Source organism: Schistocerca nitens, chromosome 6 (genome assembly GCF_023898315.1).
Source record: "Schistocerca nitens isolate TAMUIC-IGC-003100 chromosome 6, iqSchNite1.1, whole genome shotgun sequence".
Taxonomy (NCBI): Eukaryota; Metazoa; Arthropoda; class Insecta; order Orthoptera; family Acrididae; genus Schistocerca; species Schistocerca nitens.
Genome location: NC_064619.1, coordinates 709,729,602 through 709,741,834, shown reverse-complemented (window position 1 = coordinate 709,741,834; position 12,233 = coordinate 709,729,602). Strand labels below are relative to the sequence as shown.

At 39.3% G+C, this 12,233-nt stretch overlaps 1 protein-coding gene across 1 annotated transcript in view; it reads right to left on the bottom strand.

The window, feature by feature from the left end:
* Nucleotides 1-12,233, bottom strand: part of LOC126263582 (sodium channel protein 60E-like) — a 347,601-nt gene that overhangs the window by 35,826 nt on the left and 299,542 nt on the right. The window contains exon 27 of the mRNA XM_049960674.1: nucleotides 7,009-7,163. Within this exon, the coding sequence (XP_049816631.1) occupies nucleotides 7,009-7,163 (155 nt within the window). The remainder of the gene's footprint in view (nucleotides 1-7,008; nucleotides 7,164-12,233) is intronic.

Below are 12,233 nucleotides of genomic sequence, written 5' to 3'. Positions count from 1 at the left end.
GTCAATTAGCTAAAGAAATTTGGCTTTTATTAATCTTTTCTGCAGAGATAGTATATTCATTTGAAACACTATTGGCTGGTGCCAGTTGTTTGCTGAATTTCAAGTGCAAGTTTTTATCTTGTGGCGAATATGGCCTTATGCCATAATAAAGAACCAAACATGAGATAATATAGTACTGGTACTCTAAGAGAATTTGCATCCCAAAAACCACACTGGAAAGTTTAATATCAGGTTGCAGTCTACTTCTTTGTGAATCTGGACATACGAATGTTCACTGTAAGTCGAATTATGCATTTTAGTTTGATTTATGAAATTCTGATGCTCTTGGTGTATCCTCTGACATCCTGTTTTGTTTATAACATAATGTACGCTCTCTTAGTGAACGTCATTTTCTAGTGCTCTCTGACAACTGCTGAAACGAATTCTAACAAGTTGCGGGCAAATACTGCAGATGGTGGTTTGAAAAGCATTACTTTCAAAGTAAATTTCATTTAACGCAAGATGAATTATCTTAAGTGTGTGAACATGCTCACGTGCCCAGAATTTCTGGAGTCAAAGAGCGTTTGATTTTCATTTAAGGATTAACACTTTGAGGGCCAGCCACTTAGAAGAATTTCAAGCCCAGAAGACCAGACATTTATGGCATTAATTAAAATTTTACTGGCACATTTATGTAATGTATCTTAAAGTGCAACATACAAAAAAAGACCAATATTATATGTGAAAGCTTAGCTTTTCTTGTAGCTACACTATGCATATTAGTTTAAACCATTAACTTTTCCTATTCGTGTGCTCTCTGAGTACCTGCTATCATTGGCTGCTGAGATCATGTGACATGAGCTATGATTGGGTTACAAAAGCAAATCGCAATCTTGATTTCAATGCTTTGGAAACTAATGTGCTGTGTTTGGTGGAATCTGAATGTATATCTTTGTAATATGAAAATATGCATAATATGTGTTGCTGCACATAAAAGATCTTTCCAAACAGCATTTCTCTCTCTCTCTCTCTCTCTCTCTCCCTCTCTCTCTCTCCCTCTCTTTTTTACAATTCCGAGGGAAAGTATAGAGTCACTTAATATGGGAAAAGTGTTTTTTCACCCAGGAAAAAGTGTATTTTTGACTGGGAAATCCTGGTCTCACCCCAGAGATTCAGAGTTAGATGAGGTGCTAGATGACTACTCTCTGGATGTCCTGCACGTCCAGGCCATACGCCCCTTTTCCAATAGACTCTTAACTCTTACAGTGGACATCACTTGCCATTCCTGTGATTTTTCAAACTGATACAAGTTCTTCAATGACCATTGATGACTGGGAGACCTATCATAGCTAGGCTTCTCTCTGCTTCAGGCATTTCTCAAATGACTCCAAAGTTACACCAGTGGCACCACTGAAGCCAAAGGCCAGTACGATGCTTGGGTCAGTAACAGGCAGCTGCCTTCATGACATCATTCTTGTTATTAATACAACGGGGGCCATGAACATTATTGGTTTAGATCTTTTCAATGTCTTGGGTTTGGAAGTTCATGATTCTGCCAACAGTATTCAGTTATCTATGGCCAGCTCATATTTATGGGACTTATGCAACAAATACAAATCTATTTTCACCTAGCTGTCTACCAGCATCACAGGAATTGAGGCTCATGTTACCCTGCTTCTGTTGGCTAAACCCTGTTTCTTTAATGTGCATAATATTCTTTTTGTAGTCAAGGGTGAGCTTCAGAAAGAGTTCCAGGTCCTGGAAGATGAGGACATCCTGACTGTAATCCCTAACAGTCAGTGGGGCACCCCGTTCATCATTGTGGAAAAACCAAATGGGTTACTTAGTATTTGCAGAGTCTCCAAGGCCATGATGAAAACCCAGTATGTCATTGGCACCTATCCTTTCCCAAACTTGAAGACTTGCTGGCACATCTTGCCAGGGGACATGATCTTTGCAAAGACTGACTTATGGGATGCATACCTTCAACTCCCCTTAGACAAGGTGCCTTTTCTAGTCTAACATGATACCTTTTGGTATTGTGAGCAGCCCAGCTATTTTTCAACTGAACTTGCAAAATCTGACAAAGAATGTGTCTAGAATGGCCAACTGTCCTGACATATTATTGTCACAGATAAAAATGCTAAGGACTTGGTGAGCAACCTAGATGCCTTATTTGCTGTTCTCCAGGAGGACAATCTCAAGTGCAACAAGGAAAAATGCTTTTTGTATCACATGTCGATTGTTCAGGATTTATCTTATGTATCTGAGAATTAAGGTACATGTCACATTACACCCGAGCTGTCCAGAAAATTCCTAAGACCAATGAACAAACCCAATCTATGTTGGGACAGCTCAATGTCTATATGAAATTCATCCCCCATGCAGCAACCATAGCGGAACCCCTCCATCAGTTATGCAAAAAATGTCAAATCGAATTGGGGTCCCATGTGTGACAAAGCCTCCTGTGATCTAAAATGAGTTTTCCTCCATCCAACATGCTTTATGGCCTATGAGCCATCCAAGTCATTGATTTTGGCAGCTGACACATCAGACTATGGTTTGGACAGGGTCCTGCCTCATAAAGACAACTGGGTGGAATGGAATACACTATTGCATTAATCTCCAAAACATTAATGCAGGTGCAATGCAACTACACACAGGTCAAGAAGGAAGACCTGGCTGTTGTTTTAGCCTCAGAAAAGCTCCATCTCATATGCATGGCAGGCAGTTTGTACTCCTAACTGACCATAAACCTCTACTGCCATCATGCAAGGCTGACTCAAATATTCCAGACAACACATCATATTGTTGTCCGCGGCTCGTGGTCTTGCGGTAGCGTTCTCGCTTCCCGCGCACGGGGTCCCGGGTTCGATTCTCGGCGAGGTCAGGGATTTTCTCTGCCTTGAGATGACTGGGTGTTGTGTGTCTTTCATCATCATTTCATCCTCATTCACTTGCAAGTCGCCGTAGTGGTGTTGAAGAACTTGTGGACCGGCGGCCGAACCGCCCCGCGAGGGGTCTCCTGGCCACCAATGCCATATGCTCATTATTATTACCATATTGTTTCCACTGGTGGGTATTGTTTGTGTCCAGATACTTGTACAATGACAAGCATTGTTCCATGGCTCAACATGCAGACAATGGTATCCTTTCCTATTGCTGAAACAAGACCCATAATTCGATTTGGCACCATAGCTCTGTTTCCACACAGATATCGAAAGAGAAGAAGCAGTGACTGACTATCTTCCCCTTATGCAGCAGTTATCACCTGTGAATCCTCTGAGAACCCAGCCATCTGAGAAGCACTCTGTCTAGTGAACTATGGTTAGCTGGTAGATTGCAAGCAAATGGACCACCTGGAACTAAAAACCTTTTGGTATCATCACAATGAATTATCCACTCTTGAGGGCATCCTATTACTACAGGGGGAAACTGGTCAAACTAGCGTAGCAGTCCACACACCCTCTGGTGATACATATACACAAGGGACAAGGAGAATTGTTCCAACCAAGTGGCTGGCTAGGCAACATGTATATCGGCATGGGATTGACACTGATATTGCCAACATAGTTGTGGCATGAGACACCTGTCAGACTAAACAGGCAGCAGCAGCTTGGCAATATTTGCCCAACCAGATATGTCATCATCTTCGTTGCTCCTCCATTCAGATTTTGTGTGCCCTTTTTTTGGAATATTTTTGGATAATTGGTATTGAGATAGGTAGTGGGTTTCCAGATGTGTCACACGTTATCGACATCCCCTGCCCAAATGATTCAAGCACTGGCTCACACGTTTTTCCATCAAGGAGCTACCTGAAGCATAGTCACTGATAATGATAAAGCTGTACCAACACCATGCTTTGGACGAAGCAATGTGGTTTTCCCTAGACTCCTACCATTCCAACCCACAAGACAGAACAAGCCTGGTGAAGAAACCACACCATTCATAATTTTCCATCCTTCAACTGACCAGACCACACACTACTTCTCAGTGGTCACACTGCCACTGATACTCCAAACAGTGTGGGGTTTGGGCACTGGTCTCCTTCAAGAGCTACCAACACTGTGGTCACACACCTGTTGTTCAGGCCATGTTAGAAGTGAAACTTAAAAGCACCACAGATATACCAACCAGGTACATCTCTAATGCACACTATGCCCTTTACAGTCTTTTGTTCCATAGTTGGACACCCCTCGTCCTGGGACTGTTGACAACACTATCCAGCTACTGCCTCGACAGGTCATGAAGCCTCCAGATTCCAGCGAGGTCAGCCCTCTTCTGACACAGATACCCACACCTATGGTTATCGATGACAGCCCTCCAGGGTAGCCAGTTCCATGAGCTGCTGACAAGGAGGCAAGCGCCACCTTAGACTTCGAGGTGTGCCACTCCTACTTGTCTATCAGGGATGGGAGGGTTACTGTGTATGGGCCATTTACCCTCTCTACCAGCAGCCCCTCTCACACCAGCATCATGTGAATGGCTTACATAGCAAAACCACAGGGACCACACCTGCAGATGAAAGCCATACAACCTCACATGTCTACTAGACAGGCCACCACTGAATTGTACTGAGCTGTTCCATTCTTTTGAGTCCTATGGGCCAGCCACTGAGCACAATAGTGGTCCATCAGTCAGAGCTCTCTCTAAGAAAATCATCAGAATCTCCCACACCGTGCTACCTGCAGTCACTGTTGCAACATGGAGCCACCAGTGACTATCTCAGGCATCACCATGAAGTGGCCTCTACACAGGAAACTGTGGCCAACCACAGTAGTGATCAATCAATCAGAGCTCTCACTAACAAAATCATCAGAATCTTCCATGCCATGTTGTTGCCAGCTTCCACCACAATGTGGAGCCATCACTGACTACCTTAGACATCAACAGAAAGTTGCCTCTATACAGAGGACTGATGTGGACTTTGGTATTGCCTGTCACCATTACTCTGTGTTATAACTTTTCAACTTCAAATTGTACTCAGACTTCAACTTTGTCATTTATTGGGACCATCTGCACAATCACACAGTTGTGTTGATCAAGTGATAATGAAAACCTTTCCATGGTTGGTTCTTGTAAAAACTCATTCCCACAAGGAGCATTTTGTTTATGTATTCTCTAATAAAATTGCTCTGCATTGTTTTCCTGGGCTCTTTTCTCACTGCACAAAGCACAGGAAAAACCATTAAACTCCAACTGTAATATAAAATTCACAATGTAATTTAATGAAGAGGGGCAACTACCTTTCCTTGACATGTTAGTTAAGAGAAGAATGGATGAATCCCTGGGTCACAGAGTATATATAGAAAACCTACACACACTGACCTCTGTCCCCATGCCTTGAGCCATCAGCATCCATCACAAAGAAAGATGGTGCTAAAGACTCTGGTCTCTAGAGATCTAGCACTTTCAGGCAAGGAGAACTTGCCAAAAAATTACAAAACTTATGAATAGTGTTCCAAAGGATGGGTACTCAGAAAATGAAATTGAACGGGTGATACAGACAAAATCAGGAATGCCCGAGAAAGAGGTTGTAACAGAAACTGAAGAAGTGAAGCTAATAATCATTTATCTACCTTATACTGGCCCAATATGCAGAAAGATTGGTAGATTATTATGCAAACATGGCATCCACTATATTTCATTAACTTCAACAATGATAAAAAGTATTCTGTGATACATTAAAAATGGCGTTCCACATGAATGTGGCATGTCTTACATGGGGCATACTATCAGAACAGACAAGGAGAGGTGCAAGAAACATTAATGACATATCTGACAAAAACAACCAAGCAAACTGGCTGTCACCGAGCACTGCTGCAAATATAGTCACAAAATGAAACACAATGAGACCTGTATTGTGGAGAAAATGCCAAACTTTAGGGGCAAAAGACTTAAGGAGTCTATCAAAAATATGATATCAGAAAACCTAATACAGAAGGACAGTGTATACAATTTAAATAACACTTGGCATCCGACACTCAATTTATTAAAATCTTGCTGGCCATCACATCCACCAGAGCTGGAAAACACAGAAAATTTGCATTTCGCAGGAACATGAGTGTGAGCTCTAAAAACCAAAAGAGCATAAGAGGTCAAAGTGGGCATCAGGGACCCAAGATGGTATAAATAGCAGTGTGAGACCAACAGCAGTTCACAGTCCGGTTTGAGTCCAGACAGCGAGTACACATCACAGCAAAACTTGCAGCACCTGGAAAAGACAGCTGGGTGGGTCATTGAAATATTGTGCATAAAACGGAAACAACTTGGCAGAACACCTAGAAGCACACTGTTAAAAAAAATTAATTATTTCTCTTGCATGTTACAGAGTTGATATTAAATTTTTCCATGAATATAATATAAATAGATTTTTTTTTCCTTATGGATGCAGACCATTAGTCACAAATATTAACAACACTCAACAAGAGTAGCAGTCATTCAGCTTTCCTACGCATCAGTATTTACATTAAGTGTACTGTTGATATATCACGAGTTAAAGTTTATCACTCAAAGTACAGATATGTAATGATTCTGGAGCTGCATATCCAATGAAATAAGGTTCTATAGTAATGACATATTAAAAATTACTCTCTAGGTGATTACCTTAGTTAATTTCAGCAGCTCTTCTAAAATGAAATGACATTTTCAGATTTAATATTGCTAGTACTAATATATTTTCACTGCTTACAAATAACACTGATCTTCAGACTTTTGCAAGCAGCTGCTTTTGTTATAAAACTGAATGGCCACAGACCACTGTCCATTTATAAAGGTTGACTATGAAGTGTTGCCTCCCAGATTTTAAGATATACTTCCGACGTCATTGCCTTCTGACATTTGCATGTCACCAGATGATAATTCATAATCTTACACACACTTTTAAATACTCTACTGATATTACATAATTATTCTATTTCTTCACAAGAGACTACTGCATTATAACTATTGGCTTCTGAAACTGTTCACTATTTAATAAAATAAAAGTAAAATCAATTTTCCTTCTGCCAGCACAAGAGTATTTCTTACCTTCTAGAATTTGACAGGTCATAGAACATCGCTAGGAACTGATTCATTGGTCGCTTAATCACCTTCTGTGGTTTCTTCCTGCCTAATTTTTTCATGGCTGTGTAGTAGTGCTTCTGACTTTCAGTGAGAAACATTTCAAGAACACCACCTTCATACTGAAATGTAAAAAATAAAAATAACAAAAAAAAAAAAAAAAAAAAGAAACATTTATCACAAAAATTTACTTGTGAACTTAATTTCTTTTGCTATCAGATACAACAACTATTACATGGTGCGTGGAATCAGTGCTGGTAAAATATTAGTTTTCTTAAATAGTACATTTTTTGAATGTCCAGCTGGACTGACAGTTCCATTTCTACACACAACATTTCCATGACTGAACCACTTGTCATCATCTGATGGTATCAGTATTGACTTAGGTGTGCCTGGTGCTTGTTCACTATTTGTGCATGAGTTCAACTCCCTATGCTCATTGTGTGCTCCAGTGTCCACTTGTTTTGATTCATCTGGACTTTTTCTTTATGCTTTTGGCCCTGATAAACCTGGTGGCTTGTGAGATATTAAAAAGCTAAATGTTGAATCTGAAATTAAAACCTCTATCCACCTTTATTAGATAAAAATAATAGCATACCACTAACAATTTCTCTCCTTCTGGTTGGGGTCCAAACAGTGATAACATTAATCACAAATAGGTTCATTGTCAAAATACTGTGCATAAAAATGCAAATATCAATGTGGCCAGGTGCCTAAAAAGTATACATCTACAATTAAGAGCACAAAAACCCCATAAATAACTTTTAATTATCATACAAATAACAACAGTGGCACTATCCTGGTGTAGAGTGTACTGTGGCTATGAGGAAACAATTCATACATTTCTGCCCATAAAGTTTGTGTGCTATGTCCTTTGTACAATTATTCCTGGTCCAAGCTAGGTTCTACTTGTACATACAGTGAATTATGATAAAATATAAATGAAAGAAAAAATCTATGCAGAAACTGATTTGCTGCAAATTCTCAGAAGAAAATGCACTAGGTTTGTTAATCATCTTTACATTACTGTATACATATGCTATATCAATCAATTTACATTTCAAAATCTTGAAATCTCATCTTATGCATTCATAGTATATAACCAGATAACTCATTAAAAAACTGAAAAATTTTAGAGCTTATTAGGTAGAGTTGGGGTAAAATGTTGTACTGAGATCTTCATAGCTGGACAAGTAATATGAAGATGGCAGAAAATCAGCTGCTCCTGTATTGCTGTAATTGTGTACAACAAACAAGCTTTGTGTCATGTATAAACATTTTCTGACTGCAAGTCTTGTTACATGGACACAAGAGGTACAAAACAAAAATTTACTATTTGTATCATTTTTCCATTTATAATGGACAACATGAGAAAATAACTTAGCTAGTTTCTCTAATGAGAAAATAACTTAGCTACTTTTTCTAATGATGTTTATATAATAACATATTCAGGGTGTTTCAGAATTCTGTTTTAAAAATTTGGGGACAGGTTCCTTAGACCAAAACAAGGAAAAAAATGTCCAGTAAACATGGACTCTAGAATGCTCACTTTAAGAACTATGAGCAGTTTTTCATCCTCAATACTGTGAAACACATCTCTTCTAGTGCAAGCACTTTGCTTTCTGTATTTTGGGAGGAGGTAGTTAGGACCAAACAAGAAAAAAATGTCCAGTAAACATGGGCTCCTAAAGTGCATACCATAAGAGCTATGAGCACTTATTCAATAAAAGAGATGTGTTTCACAATGACGAAGATGAACAAGTGTTCATAGCTCTTAAGGTATATACTTTAGGAGCCTATGTTTACTGGACATTTTTTTCTTGTTTTCATCCGTACTACCTCCTCCCAAAATATGAAAAGCAAAGAGCCTGCAGCAGAAGAGATTGTTTCACAATATGAAGGATGAACAAGTGCTCATGGCTCTTAAGACATGCATTTTAGAGCTCAAGTTCACTGGATATTTTTTTCATAGTTTGGTGCAAGGAAACTGTCTCAAAATTTTTAAAATATCATTCTGAAATGCCCTGGGTAAAAGTAAGTGGTCAGCTATGTGATGATATCTCTGTCCCACTGTAAAAATGTGTTTCTTTACTTACAATGTGAGCAGTCTTGTGGCGGGTTCTTACAGTGCTTGCAAAAACCTTAAACTGGTATATGCTTATAAGAATGAAATGAAATAGTATCATCACATAGATTCTGCTACACTACATTTGTCCATCGCCTTTTGGAGTTCTTCTGCACAGTGTGGAATCCTTACAGATAGGATTAATGGAGTACATTGAGAAAGTCTCGTATTATCAGGAAATAAGGGAGAGAGCATCACAGACACGACGTGGGATTTGGGGTGGACATTATTAAAACAAAGACATTTTTCTCTGCAGCGCGATCTTCTCAAAAAATTTCAGTCACCAACTTTCTCCTCTGAATGTGAAAATATTTTGTTTATGCTGACCTGCACATGGAGAAATTATCATCATAATAAAATAGGGGAATTCAGGGCTCTCACGGACAGATATAGGTGTTCGTTTTTTCTGTGTACTGTTCAAGAGCGCGATAAAAGAGAGTTACTGTGAAGTTGGTTTGATGAACTCTTTGCAACGCACTTAAGTGTGATTTGCAGAGTAGCCCTGTAGATGCTGATGTAGTTGTTATCTAGGGCTTGATGCAAACTTTCATACTGACTGAAGGTAAAATGTGTAAATCATTCTTTTCCTAATAAATTTGATTGAAATTGATGTTTCCACCAGTATGTTGTATATGCAAAATGTCCATTTGTTATTAGAAGCCATTCATATCAAATCTGGAAGTATTTTATTGTTTTCTCTTACTTCTATTATTCTTCATTAATTTATGGTGAGCAGAATAAGAAATCTTGCTATATAGTTGTTACTTTTCTCAGTAACAGCTTCATTTACAGATGCCTATTTACTTCATATCCAATCATTTTAGAGACAAAGTAAACAGAGGAGTTTTTTCTAAAAATTGAGAGAAGGCATGAAACAAATTCACTTATTGTCTTGATATGATCCCAAATGATGATACGACATTCTGTGGTTTACAAAACAGAGAGGGGGGAGGGGGAGGAGGAGGAAGAGGAGGAGGATGAAGAGGAGGATGAGAGGGAGAGGGGAAAGGAGGAGAGGGAGGGAGAGGGGAAAGGGGGAGATAGGGGGGAGGGAGGGAGAGGGGGAGATGGAGGGGGTGAGGGAGAGGGGGAGAGGGAGGGGGGAGGGAGGGAGAGGGGGAGAGGGAGGGAGGGAGGGAGTGAGGGAGGGGGAGGGAGAGAGAGAGAGAGAGAGAGAGAGAGAGAGAGAGAGAGTACAGAACTGCATTACAGAGTTGTACCAGCATCATAAACGTAAATACTTAATCATTAGAAAACAAAAAAAATGGAAGACTCTAAAATTCAGAAAAGAGTGAGAATAAACAGGTTTCCTTAAAGACTCATGTAAGGCTTAAAACGAAAATGCTATGTGATTTAAACTATATTGTTAAAACATCATTAAGATATACATGTAACAGGTACACGGAAAAGGAAAAAAAATTGCAAAAAGAATAACGCCCCATTAAAAAATCTCATGCAAATTTTCTTTGAAACAAATTTTAATTTCCCAGCTGTTACCTGAAAAGTATTATGAATATAGGAGATTATTTTCTCAGATAAATACAAGGGGCAGTTGTACTACTGAAATGAGGCAACAGAATATCAACAGAAGACAGAGGAGTGTCAAATTATGTGCTCTAATTTCCAAAAGAAAAAGTGACTGAGGTCTCTTGTGAGAGCAAAAGAAAGTATCTCTTGTTGTGAATTACAGAATATATAGTCATTATCCTGAACCTTCAAGAAAAATACTATGTCACAAAAAATTGATTCTGTCTCTTGGGAGGCCTTTTGCTCAATTCAGAGGGACTCTGCTTGTCTCAACAGGGAGAAAGTGATAAAAGACATTGTGGTCTGTCAGTGTTTACTGAGAGACCTGCAAAGGGTAGGTCAGTTGGATATTTTAAAGTGCACTCTTCCATCACACACAAAGGCCCCTTTCCTCAATGTGTGTGAGAGTTGTTTCTTAAGTGTATCTGTAGACTGTAGATAACTCTAATGAATATATGTTCAGGCTGTGTCTTGTGTGTGCTGTATGATAATCACAGAAGAGAGAGAGAGTCAAATCTGGTGCCATCACATAATCTACACCTCTTCGACACCACCAAGGGGACTACCCAGTTAATGTCCACAACTATCAACAGTGTCACACACCCACACTCAATGAGATACTGTGGAGAGTTAGAAATTTAATGTAGCATATTGGCAGTGTCTTGTGATAGTGAACATTATGTGTCCATCTCTCCTCCCCTTGCTGGCCAACTACTGGCAGTGAAATTTCTTCATCCCCCAGGATTCAAACAGGTACCTCCAAGTTGATAACTCACTAGCCACAAGCCTACATTACCCCAGTGGTGCTATTCTTCCACAGTGCATAGGAAAAGCTCCAATAGTAGTATTCAGAAACCATAGGTGGAGACATCAGTGACAACAACAGTATGTGTCAAGCCTGGAGTTATGCTCAGATAGCCAATTGGTTCAGTCTGCTTGTGGCACAAGGACGCATACGGCTCCGCTGTGTACCGCAGTCAATGTCATCAGTACAGCATGTCAAGGCAACTGCATTAAATAGTTAGAAGAACTGAGCTTCACACCTACCAATTTACAACACAATAATGGCTCAACCAAATAGGAATGATACACTGAAATTTGCCTTTGAACAGAACTCCTTACAATCAAAATAACATGATACCAAAACATGGCTAGAAGAATCTGTTAAGATAACTTTTGAAGATATAGTAGGAATTTTTGTATCTATAATGTTTGATATTGCCTATTTTATGCTAAAGAACACAGATCTCTGCAACAGAAATGTGGAATCCACTGACAGAACAATGACATTTAAACACACTGTTGTATATATAAGCTGGTTGCAGCCTTCGAACAGTCTGAATAGTCGAACTACAGTTCGAAACAGCAATGAAACAGATCAACACAGTTACATCCCCTTGTAAGAATTGAATTGCTAATTGAAAATGATCTCTAACACTCAGCAGTTAATTGTATTAAATAGTGTGTGACAATTGAAAACAGGACAACGAAAATAGATACCCTCTTAATAATTGTATGTACACACAGGATTACCTTTACA